This window comes from Aphelocoma coerulescens, chromosome 1A, assembly GCF_041296385.1.
Source record: "Aphelocoma coerulescens isolate FSJ_1873_10779 chromosome 1A, UR_Acoe_1.0, whole genome shotgun sequence".
In the NCBI taxonomy this organism is placed as follows: Eukaryota; Metazoa; Chordata; class Aves; order Passeriformes; family Corvidae; genus Aphelocoma; species Aphelocoma coerulescens.
This window is the reverse complement of record NC_091014.1, coordinates 41156795-41169516: the sequence shown is the minus strand read 5'-3', so window position 1 is coordinate 41169516 and position 12722 is coordinate 41156795. Positions and strand designations below refer to the sequence as shown.

The following is a 12722-nucleotide window of genomic DNA, read 5'->3' as shown; positions in this document are numbered from 1 at the left end:
CACCAGGTTGTGCTTATCTCCAGGAGCTAGAACAAGGACACTTGTCCCAGAAAAGTGCCGCCCTACCTTTGTATGGCCCCATTCTCCAGCCACATCCTGTTCTTTCTCACAGTGTTGTTATTACCAACAATCCTTGGTTGGCTTCACAGCTATCTGGCTATGGGTGTTTGAGACACACACATTACCACCCTTATCTTCTAGGCTTCTACAAGGTCAGCCTGGAGTCAGTAAACCACGACCATGTACAGATGGCATTTTAATATCTCCAAGGATGGAGATCCCACAACCAGCTCTGTGCCAGTGCTCAGTCACCCTCACATTTAAAAAGTGTTTCTGGACACTTAAAGGGAAAATCTTGTGCTTCAATTTGTGCCCATTGCCTCTGGTCCTGTCACTGGACACCACTAAAAAGTCTGGCTCTGTCTTCCGTACAACCTCCCTTTAATTATTTGCCCACATAAAAAAAAGATAATTTCAGTTTCTGCATCCACAGAGGACGAAAGATGCAAGTTAAAAAGTGAAGCTAGAAAAGAGTTTGGAAGACAAGTTTGACTTCAGACCATGAAACATCCATTTTTCCCTCTCAAAAGGCCAAATAACTTCCACCTGAGAATTCACAATGCTTTACAAACACCTAACTATGACACTTTGAGGAAGCAAGCTTATCCTGCTCAGCAAATCATACCACACTTGTGTGACAGAATCTGATAGCAAAACTGTGTTTATTTGCATGTATAATATTCTCGTTCCTTAGTTCTTCAAAAGTAACCATTTTACCGATTTCATTAGGTTTGGGAATGCCACAGTCAATGAGCTTTACTGGTCTTTAATCACAGGATCACAAAACCAATTAGGTTGGAAAAGACCTTAAGATCATCAAGTCCAACCATTAAACCCAGCACTGCCAAGTCCACCACTACATGTTGTCCCTAACTGCCACATCTACACATCTTTTAAATAACTCCAGGGATGGCAATTCCTTCACTTCCCAGGGCAGCCTGTTCTAATGTTTAACAACCTTTTCAGTGAGGAAGTTTTTCCTGATATGCAATATTCCTAATATCCAATATTTCTAATATCTAAACCTCCTCTGGTGCAACTTGAGGCCATTCCCTCTTAAGGTCCTATCACTTGTTACTTGGGAGAAGAGGCCAACCCCCACCTGGCTACAACCTCCTTTTAGGTAGTTACAGAGAGCAATAAGGTCTCCCCTGAGCATCCTTTTCTCCAGGCTAAATAACAACCCCAGCTCCCTCAGTTGCTCCTCATAGGACTTGTTCTCTAGTCTCTTGTCTAGACCCTAATTATGTGGGTAATCCTACCTGGACTTTCTGAAAAGTGCCATGACCTCGAGATCAAAGCCTCAAGGACCCTATCTAACCATTTTAGAACTTCTGACTGTTATACAGCCCACCATGGCTGGGTGTTGCTTATAATTTAGCTTAAGACATATAAATTTTCACTACTAGACGTGTCAAGCAATGATATCAGACACCAGTAAGAAACCAAGCTCCACTCCACTGGTTCTGTATCTCTTAATTTGTACAGATTTGAAAATAATTAGTATTTTAAATTATATATTAGAATTATTAGCATTTTAATCAAAAACAAACCAGAAAAATACAAAAAGGGCAGAGAACATTGATGTACCAAAGAAAGATGACCCCTATCCTACAGTGTCTTTTATACTCTGCATCAGCTTTTCTTGAGAAAATATCAAAAAGCATGATGTAAGCTTGCTGAAAAAGAGGCAAAATGGTAAATACAGAATTTTAACAGTAAACTACCTTTGAGAAAGTATTGAAAATACTATCTAGCAATTTATAATAAGGATATCATATTCTGTCTTAGGGTAGCTCACCATTCACTGATGAAGATATATATCACAATGCCAATGCCTTTGCCAAACATTTCCTTAACGACAACATCTAAACTATGACCTACTTAGACAGTATCTGAGGTTAACCAATCCCGAAAGCCACAGTTTTTATACACCTGTGTTTCCATACACCTGCCTCCCCTGGCACCTGAAGCCGGGTTTCGATGTTCACGGCAACTTGTTGCCAATTCAGACCCAAAAGGGGTTGGACAGGGGAGCATCAGGAGCATTCATCTACATCATCGAGCCGCACATAGACTCACACACGCACATGTCACGCTTGCCAGAGCGCACGCTAACGCGCCCTCGCCCATGCTGCTTAACTTAGTGATTATGTTTAACAAAGTGTAATCATTTAACTCCTTCAAGCTCCGCAGTCGTCTCCTCCATCAGCGATGGTACACCGGCAATCCCAGAAAGACGCTGGGATAGTTCTGTGGTGAGCACATGACCCCAAGCCCAGCACACCGGCAGCCCGCTGTGCAGGCAGCCCTCCCTCCCCGCCACAGCCGAGCTGTGCCGCCCCGGCCGTGCCCGGCCTCCGAACCGCACCGGGGGCACTCGGGTACTCACCATGAGGCGCTCCCCAGGCTGCCCCTCTCCAGGGTCCGGACCCAGGGCTTGTACCACTGGATCTGCTCGGCGACTTCTCCCCAGACCTTCTCGGGCTCCGCCAGGCAGGACCGAAAAACTTCCTCGTACTTACCCAGCGCCCGGGAAGAAGCGGCGCGGCCGGCGAGCGGCGGGCGGGGGGCAGCGGCGGCCCGGGCCGGGAGCGGGCCCTCCGCGCAGGGTCGGCTCGGCCGCCGCCAGGCACCGCCGCCCCGACCTGCGGCCGCCCCACTAAATTTTGGCAGCGCCGCTAGCCTGCCCAGGAAACCCATTTTCTGCGGCCTTCAAGGGAGAGCGGCCGCACGGGCTTCGCTAAGGCTCCAAAACACCCTCGGCCAACACAGGACGGAACGGCAGCGGCTCCCTAAGGCCGGCGGGACACAGCGGGACTGCCCTGGCGCGGGCGGGCCGAACTGCCCCGCCCCGGCCCTGCCCCCGGGTGCCACCGCCCCTCGGAGCTCCCGGGAAGCGACTGGAGCAGGGCGGTGAGGGTCGCGCCGAGCGGGCCGGGTGGCGGCCGGCGCCGGGGTTTCGGGACCCGTCAGCGCTTGGTGCGACCGAAGACGGGGGAGAGACTGACCTGTGACTTACAGGTCTGCGTGACACGTAGCCAGAGTACTCCTCAAGTATTTATTTTGAAAGACATTCTTGCTTTGAGAAACTTCCCAGTGATAAAATGAGGCATACTGTTTGTGCCAGAGGATAAAGTTCATTCTGCTTTCCAGAAGATCTCTGTCATCTGTAGTGGATCTTCTGTTTTGCTCATTATGGTGTATACTTAGAAATCCTCCCTGAGTTTCAGTGGTAATATTTCAGAGTATTATAATGCACAAGTTAGCTAAGACGTACACCCGCTTCAAATGTTATTTTATCGCTTACGAAATTATTTTAGTGCTTTAATAGGTATATCCATCACAGGTTTTTCAGTATATTCTTCCTGAAATCACATTATAAAAATGCCATATGGCAAAGAGGCACTCTATAATGTGTTTTATATTAGCAATCAATTTAGGCACCTGATTCCTGATTGTTGTGTTGAATTAGTGCAATAAGAACATAGCAATTTACCACATTACAGGTAAAGGAGTAAGGGAATGAGAAGAAATAGACTGTTTAGCCACTACAGTAGGTTTCATACATGAAATGAGTGTATTATTCTGGCTCAAAATACATGTGGGGTGGAGTTCAAGTTCATCACAAGTTTTAGGTCATGTTCAGAAACCCTAGTCATCTTTCAGCATAAAGAATGGTTCCTGCTTTTGTTTCTGAGGCCTATTGTGGGAGACAGAGGAGTAGAAACTCCTGCAATTAAAGGAGGCTTTGATTTACAACCCTGGAAGAGACTAGGTCTGGCTTAATTGACAGAGATTTGTGGACTTTAAGCAACAGGATTACAAACTTGTGTTCCTATCATTATAAGTAAAATTGTACACTGGGTGTTTTGGTGAAGGGTTTTAAAATATAATAGTGTGATTTTATATAGTTTAAGTTAAGAATTTAGATGGTATAAGAGAGACGTCTGTGTGTACGTGACATGAGAAGTTATTGGTCAAAACATAAGCTGCATTGCAGTGAGAAGTGCCACAGGTGATAGGTCATTAATCTAAAACAAAGTGTAGTTTTAAGTATCTATTGGATTAGGAAGTTATAAATTACGATGTAACCCTAAATCTTGTGACTAGTCGCCATTACTCGGAGGTGTTGTAAAAGCTCACGCCTCGACTGATGCGTTTGTTATTTTAAACAATAAATTCGTGTAGTTGCACAGTCCCATCCCTGAAAAGTTATTTTCCTCCGACACGTGAAGCGCGAGAAACGGACGGGGGGTGACCCGGCAAGGGCCCCGACAAGTGGTGCCCCGTGTGCGGCGAATTTACGGCGCAGAGGTCGGAGTAGGATGAAGAGGATTCCCTCAGTCAACGTGAGTTATCCGTACCCTGAAAGGAAGGGTGATCCGGCGAGAGCTTAAGCTGAAAGGAAGCTTGACGGAGAGTCGCAGGTCGATTTCTCCCCAGCACGCCGGTAGGAAATCTGTCTTCAACGATTGAGTGAAGGCAGGGGCCGGGTAGGTAGAGAGATGGGTGAAAATATTTCAAAAGAACAGAGGGATGTTTATAATAAGTTAGATGCCTTGCTGAAGTTGCATTCTGAGCCTCTTCCCAGCAAAGAAGTGAAAGATTTATTGCTTTGGGTTTTCCGTAATTGCCCTGATGTTGACTTTGAACTTCTTCTTACTAAATCAGTTTGGGATGATATTGCGACTAGACTTTACGATCTCGCTTCAAAACGCGATAAGACGGCAGCTATGTTAATCCCTGCTTGCCGGGTGGTGATAGAATTGTTGAACAGCTCGGTGATTAATGGCGGCTCCGAAATTTTAACTGCGCCACGGGCTCCCTCGCAGTCGCCCCCTCCGGCCGCTTGTAATATTGCACCCGAAGGGGGGGGTGGTGGAGAGAAGAGGGGGGAGCCCTCGAAAGTGATGTATGGTGCCGGAGGGCGGGAGGCCCCGGAAATGACATCTCCGGAAATGACATCTTCGGAAGTGATGAAAGCAAAGATGGATGCCCCCATGACAACTCGGAGGGTTGCCGGTAGCACAGCAGATGTGCAAACTCAGGATGAGTGTTTACCATCGGTGAATGAATCTAATTTAAGCCTGCAAGATATGAATAGGCTCTCCTCTGCCGATAAGCAGAGAGAAATAAATCTAAGGGAAAAGCCTGTTTTAACAAATTGGGATGTTATACATCGGGAGGTATCTAAAGAGGATGATCTTGTCCCAGCTCGTAAATCACTGTTAGCATTGCCGGTGAGGTATGGGAGAGGAGGAGCAAACCCGAGATGGGAAGCCCTGGCACATGACGACATTAAGGATTTAAGGAGAGCTATAAAGGAGAGTGGTTTGGGATCTCCCTACTTTAAGCAGCTATTAAAAGCAACTTTAGATCATGTGGACTTAACACCTTTTGACTGTAAGAACATTGCCTCCATGCTTTTGACTGACTCGCAGTATTTGTTGTGGGATTTAAAGTGGCGTAGACTTCTTGGAAAACTGATAGAGAATTATGCAGGAGGTCCTAATGCAGCTTTGACACTTGCACAACTGGCAGGAGATCCACCTCATGACAGGCCAGAAGATCAAGCAGATCTGGCAAGGGCAGTCCTTGCTGACCTCAAAGAAGCAGCTAAAAGGGCACTTTTGCAAATCGAGCCTGTGGGTTCTCCACAAGGTGCCTATACACAAATCAAGCAGGGTCCGACCGAGACCTTTTCTTCCTTCATTGATCGGCTGACCCAGGCTTTGGAGAGACAGTGTGAGGATGATGTTGCTCGTCCGATTTTATTACGAAATCTTGCTTATGTTAATGCTAATGAAGAGTGTCAGTGAACTATTAGAGCTTTACCAGGGGTACAACCAAGTATTTCAGATATGCTTGAAGCATGTAGTAAAGTTGGTAATGCACAGCATACAGCTGTTATTCAAACTGATTCATTAGGAGAAAAACTGGAAAGAGCTATTACCAGTCAAGCTGAGATGATGGATAAGAGGCTTTCTGCTCAAGCTGAGATGTTGGATAAAAGACTTGTAACAGCACTTAATGCTCTTGCTGTAAGCAATTCTCGAGCAATGCCACGAGCTAATATAGATGAAAGAGTGTGCTTTCGATGTGGTGAGCCTGGACATTTAATGAAAAATTGTCCAGGGCTTGGAGAGATTTCAACAAAACCATTACGTTGTCCGAGATGTAGAAAGGGAAGACATTATGCTAACAGATGTCACTCTAGATATGTAGATGGGAATCTCTTGCCGGGAAACGAATTTTTGAGCGCGATGCCTCGCCGCGTGACGAAACAAATAGCAGCAGTTCATTACCCAGAGCTTCAATCCTATGGAAACCAAAGTCGCACACAGTTAGCAGAATGGTCAAACATCTCCCGAGCGACTCAAACCTCTTGCCCCCTGGAGCATTCTGTACCTTGTCAGCCTCCAAATTGATATGTTTTATGAATAGTTCCCACTACCTGATACCCACAGGAGTTACTGGGACATCTGAAGAAAAGCAGGACTTTTTAATTATGGGAAAAGATGCGTGTCGTATTATAGGTCTCGTGGTTTATCCAACAATTGTTTCAGCAAACTATCATGAAGAGCTTACAATTTTGGCTCAAGCATTACAACCTCCTTTAGTTGTTCCTGCAGGAACGCAATTAGCCACTGCTGTTGCAGTGCCTACTACAGCTGTACGCAGAGCGATAGAGATGGAAGGGCGGCCACCTATAACAGAAAATTCAAACTTAGGACCAGAGATTTTCTGGACAGAGCATATTGGACGTGACAGGCCTTTACTGACTTGCAGTTTAATGCATAACAATAAAACAATCATGGTTCAAGGCCTACTAGATACAGGAGCAGATGTTACTATTATTTCTCACTTGTTTTGGCCAAAAGACTGGAAGTTGGTAACTCCCCTGGATACCCTCACAGGAATAGGGGGCGCCACTTTATGCTTACAAAGTGAATCTGCGATTACAGTCAGAGGACCTGAAGGAAAAACAGCAATTGTTCGTCCTTTTATTGTGAAAAAGCCTATTACAGTCTGGGGAAGAGATTTGTTATCTCAGTGGGGAGTCAAGTTGGAAGTGGATTTTTAGTAGGGGCCATGCAGGCACTCACCACCCCTAAGCTTTCATGGAAAACCGATGAAGCCATCTGGGTTAATCAATGGCCCCTAGAAGAGGAAAAATTGAGTGCCCTTAAGAAATTAGTGCAGGAACAATTGCAAGAAGGACATATCATAGAAACAACTAGTCCTTGGAATTCACCAGTGTTTGTTATACACAAGAAGACCTCTAATACCTGGAGACTGCTTCAAGACCTTAGAAGGATCAACGAAGTAATAGAAGATATGGGACCCCTCCAACCTGGACTTCCTTCGCTCTCTATGATTCCCCGAGACTGGCCTTTAGTTATCATTGATTTAAAGGACTGTTTTTTCAATATTCCACTTCATCCAGAAGATGCCCCGCGTTTCGCATTCTCCGTTCCAAGTATTAATCGACAAGAACCATTGATGAGGTACCACTGGGTTGTGCTTCCTCAAGGGATGAAAAATTCACCTACTATATGTCAATGGTTTGTGGCAAAAGCCTTGTCTCCAGCTAGGCGAAAACACCCTAAAGCGAAGATTCTACATTACATGGATGATCTGTTAATTTCAGCACCCACACGGAAGGAGATGGAGGAAGCTCGTGACAGCGTTGTAACAGAGATTAAAAGGGCTGGACTTGAGATTTCTACGTCAAAAATACAAGAAACTCCACCGTGGAAATATTTGGGATGGAAAATGACAGAACAGTCAATTAGGCCACAGAAAATACAGCTTCGAATTAAAGTTCATACTTTACAAGATTTGCAGCAGCTTTTGGGAGAGATAAATTGGATTAGAGTTACTTTAGGGATTACTAATGATGAACTTGCTCCAGTTTTTGATTTGTTAAAGGGAGATTGTGACATTACTTCCCCAAGAACCCTCACACCTGAAGCTCTAAAGGCACTTGACAGAGTAACAGAGGCTTTACAGAAAAGACAAGCACATCGTTGTGTAGATTCACAACCATTTTTCCTTGCAGTACTGGGGGAAAAAATGCAATTGTATGGTCTTATATTTCAATGGGATGCTTCTGCCAAAAATCCCTTATTGATAATAGAATGGGTTTTTTTGCCTTATAGATCTCCAAAAACAATCTTCACAACGATGGAAATGTTAGCTCAGATTATAATCAGAGGCAGGTCAAGGTTGTTAACTATGGCAGGCAAGGAGTTTGCGATAATTTATTTGCCTCTGAAGAAACGATATTTTGATTGGGCATTACTAAACTCAGAAGAACTTCAGATTGCATTATTGAATTATCCAGGTACTTGTTCTATTCATTTCCCTAGTCATAAACTATTTCAGGCAAAATTAAGCTTTAGAGAAAGACCACTGTTAAGTGAAGTGCCTTTGGATGCTGTGACAATTTTTAGTGATGGGCCAGGGAAGACCCATCGCTCGGTCGTTACGTGGCAAGACTCAGAAACTAAAACATGGAAACAGAATATTCAAATAGTAGAAGGTTCAACCCAGGTAGTAGAACTTGCCGCAGTAGTTAGGGCATTTCAGCTTTTCCCAGAGCCTTTTAATTTGATTACAGATTCTGCTTATGTTGCTAATATAGTTAAGAGAATAGAAGGATCAGTTCTGAAGGATGTTAGCAATGATGCTCTGTATCGTCATCTTAACTGTCTTTATACCCTTGTGCAAAATAAAACTAATCAATATTTTGTCTCCCATATTAGAGCTCATTCTTCACTCCCAGGATTCCTGGCGGAGGGCAACTCCAGGGCTGATAAGTTAACAGTTGCTATAGTGAACACCTTGCCAAATACTTTTGAACAAGCAAAGTTGAGTCATGCCTTTTTTCATCAGAATGCACAAGCTCTTATGAGAATGTTTCATCTTTCCAGAGACCAGGCTGGAGCAATTGTAAATACCTGCCCAGATTGCCAACTGGTGCAGCCTCCTGTCTCCATGGGAGCAGTAAATCCTTGAGGGCTACAGAGTTTGCAATTGTGGCAAACGGATATCACTAAATATCCGTCCTTTGGAAAATATAAAAATATCCATCTATCAGTGGATACATTTTCCAATGCAGTTTTTGCTTCTGTACACACAGGAGAGACAGCAAATCGTGTGTCAGCATTTTTTGCAAGCTTTCGCTTCCTTGGGGGTGCCTCAAGAAATAAAAACAGACAATGGTCCTGCTTATACAGCTCAGAAAGTAGCCACATTTTTGATGAATTGGGGTGTTCGCCATACTTTCGGCATTCCTTATTCGCCCACGAGTCAGGCAATTGTAGAAAGGACACATCATTCCTTGAAACGTATTTTAGATCAGCAAAAGGGAGATCTAGCACAAGCAACACCACAGATGCGATTAAGTAAAGCTTTGTATGTTTATAACTTTTTGAATAGTTCTTCTACAGAGCCTGATCCTCCAATATTTAGGCATTTCTCTAATAGCACACATGCAAAGTTAAGAGAAAATCCTTTGGTTCTGATTAGAAATCCAGAAACAGGACAAATAGAAGGTCCGTTCCCATTAATAACCTGGGGCAAAGGGTTTGCTTGTGTTTCTACAGGTACAGGACCTAGGTGGCTTCCTGCGAAGAATGTGAAACCATATTGCGCAGAAAGAAGCTGACAACTCTACGAGTACAGAAGAGAGTACGCAGACGTGAACTTCGCAGAGACTACAGCCCATACCTGCAATCTTTTGTTTTATTGTTAAAGCTGTAAATTTTAGGTTTTAGATTGATGTAAGCGTGTATAAGCAAATGTGTTGTAAAGATCTTTTGGCAAATAATCCTCATCATTAAATAAAGTGAAAGTAAAATTGGGAAATACAAAAATATTCTTACAAATTAGTTTAGAGATTGAGATTTGAGAAGGAGTCTTTTGCCAAGAGAACTTTCAAGAAACATGAAATCTAATCAAATGTTAAGTTTGTTTTTTGCTTTGTTTGTCTTGTTTACTTTCGGTGGAGTAGCTTTGCCGGTCGATCAACCTAAGACCAATGTTTGGGTGACTTTAGCTAATGCTTCAGGATTGGATACTCTATGTCTGTCTACCACAACTCCAGAAAATCCATTTTCAACTTGTCTAGTCAATGTTCCAATAGAGAATTGGCCAATCCCAGAGAAAATTGACAGGGCCTTACGAGGTATCTTTGCAGGATCAGAAGTTTGGGAACACTATACTCCAGTAAATACATGGGAATGGTGGACTCCCTATCTTCCTAAAATCTCTGATGAACCTGAAGAATTGGAAATCCTTGGTTCTGTAAAAGTGAAATTCTGTGTTGAGTTCTATTCTACAAACATGAATCAATCACTGATGAAAGATGTTTCTCCATATCACCCTGTGTATAAGAACCACTCCTTTTGGTGTAATAATACTTTTGTAGTTTCATCTGCACCTAGCTCTATTCCTCTGCAATTACCAAGAGGAATGTTTTTTGTATGTGGAGACAGAGCATGGCCAGCTATCCCTTCAAACATTAAGGGTGGTCCGTGTACTTTGGGAGAGCTTACATTATTTACTCCTAATATGAAGACAATTGCCAATGTGCGACACAGACAAAAAAGATCTACTCCGCATCAATGTGGACCAGAGTGCAAAGATGATTTTACCCCATGGGGCTATGGAAAAAGGCTTGTAACATCTCTTCTTATGCCACCAGTTGCCTCAGTAGTTGCGTTAAAGCAGTTGGATCGGTTGGGATGTTGGCTGAGTAAACAATCTAACGCTACATCCCTTGCATTAAGTGGCCTTTTTGACATTAGCAGATGTCAAAAATGTGAGGCATGCCACTTTGCAAAATAGAGCAGCCATTGATTTTCTTTTACTAGCCCATGGACATGGATGCAAAGACTTTGAGAGGATGTGCTGTATGAATCTGTCTGACCACTCAGAGTCTATTTACAAGAGCATACAACAACTTAAAGAGGGTGTGTCGAAAATAAGAATCGATGATGGAACGTGGTTGGATAATTTGTTTAGTGGATGGGGTTTAGCATCGTGGGTAAAAAAGTGTCTTACAACAGGCCTATATATTTTGACAGTTATAGTAATAGTTCTCATAATGGTGCCATGTCTGTTTCAATGTGTACAGCGAATGATTGATAAATCCATCAAAGGAATTTTTTTGGTGCAGAAAGGAGGGGGAGATGTGGGAGACAGAGGAGTAGAAACTCCTGCAATTAAAGGAGGCTTTGATTTACAACCCTGGAAGAGACTAGGTCTGGCTTAATTGACAGAGATTTGTGGACTTTAAGCAACAGGATTACAAACTTGTGTTCCTATCATTATAAGTAAAATTGAACACTGGGTGTTTTGGTGAAGGGTTTTAAAATATAATAGTGTGATTTTATATAGTTTAAGTTAAGAATTTAGATGGTATAAGAGAGACGTCTGTGTGTACGTGACATGAGAAGTTATTGGTCAAAACATAAGCTGCATTGCAGTGAGAAGTGCCACAGGTGATAGGTCATTAATCTAAAACAAAGTGTAGTTTTAAGTATCTATTGGATTAGGAAGTTATAAATTACGATGTAACCCTAAATCTTGTGACTAGTTGCCATTACTCGGAGGTGTTGTAAAAGCTCACGCCTCGACTGATGCGTTTGTTATTTTAAACAATAAATTCGTGTAGTTGCACAGTCCCATCCCTGAAAAGTTATTTTCCTCCGACACGTGAAGCGCGAGAAACGGACAAGAGGTGACCCGGCAAGGGCCCCGACAATTACCTCACAGAGTTCCCCCTGGCTTGCAGAGGCTATTGCATTGCCCAGTGCTCTGTGAACTACCCATCCTGTGCTGCACTGCAGTTTGCCTCACTCTCCTCCCTGTCTGTGACACAATAACACAGCCCTAAGTAGCATAAAAAGTACTTGTTCTCAAATGTAATAATTTTATTCTTTTGTCCACGCTTTCATCACTTTGACAGGACTTTTGCTGTCAACAGAGTTTGATAGCCAAAATTTTAAAATAAATAAGGAAAAATAGGGAGAAGCTTGCAGATACTGTAAACACTGTTGACACTGACAGCCCTGAAATCAGATATCGCTGCTGAATGCTCGGTAGTGCATGCATTGTACAAATATGCCTGAAGAACACAACTTCCCAGTCAGGTCACACATAGTTATCTTAGCATTTAAAAAATATCCCCAGAATTATATTTTTTATTTCCTGTCTTTATAATGGATAGGCAATTTTTGACTTAAAGAACAATTCTGATTGAAAATTAATATGGAATAACGATTAATATTTTTTGTGTTCCTGGTCAGAAATCATCACACACAGCCTTAGACTGGTGTTCACAATCCCACTGTGTGGCTGAGTCCAGTGCAGTGACTGTCTACCAGAGGTGTGCAACTGGTGGACTTAACAAGAGGTATCAGTGCCTCAGCCCAGTTTGTGAATCCCACTTCCCCAAATCAGACTGTTTGAGGTACATTATGTCCACTTCCAAGGAGCAACCCTTCATAATAATTGCCTTACAAGCTACCTTGTTTGGATCACGAACACTGGGATCGATGCCCATCTAGTTAGGAAAAGACCTGTAGCAATTGCATGCAGCCAGCCTCTGGGTGATGTTAGCAATCTGTTTCTGAGCTGGAACATCTCCC

The 12722-nt window shown here is 43.3% G+C and overlaps 2 protein-coding genes across 4 annotated transcripts in view; one reads left to right on the top strand and one right to left on the bottom strand.

Moving 5' to 3' along the window:
• Window positions 1-2883, bottom strand: part of ACSS3 (acyl-CoA synthetase short chain family member 3) — a 71546-nt gene extending 68663 nt beyond the window's left edge. The window contains exon 1 of one of the 2 annotated variants that reach the window (XM_068999765.1): window positions 2453-2883. In XM_068999765.1, the coding sequence (XP_068855866.1) occupies window positions 2453-2763 (311 nt within the window). In that variant the 5' untranslated portion in view covers window positions 2764-2883. The remainder of the gene's footprint in view (window positions 1-2452) is intronic. The other variant, XM_068999757.1, reaches the window with a different exon arrangement.
• A 632-nt stretch (window positions 2884-3515) lies between these two features.
• Window positions 3516-11759, top strand: LOC138101951 (uncharacterized). 2 transcript variants are annotated; one of them, XM_068999697.1, is made up of 2 exons: window positions 3516-4412; window positions 9675-11759. In XM_068999697.1, the coding sequence occupies exon 2, from the start codon at window positions 10015-10017 to the stop codon at window positions 10915-10917; it is 903 nt and encodes a 300-aa protein (XP_068855798.1). In that variant the 5' UTR covers window positions 3516-4412; window positions 9675-10014; the 3' UTR covers window positions 10918-11759. The 2 variants fall into 2 exon arrangements, with proteins under 2 accessions (XP_068855798.1, XP_068855806.1); XM_068999705.1 differs by having other exon boundaries at window positions 3516-4556.
• Window positions 11760-12722: the final 963 nt, after the last annotated feature.

What these genes read in the sequence shown, in the direction of transcription:
- LOC138101951 (XM_068999697.1), top strand. Translation starts at nt 10,015, where the DNA reads ATGAAATCTAATCAAATGTTAAGTTTGTTTTTTGCTTTGTTTGTCTTG.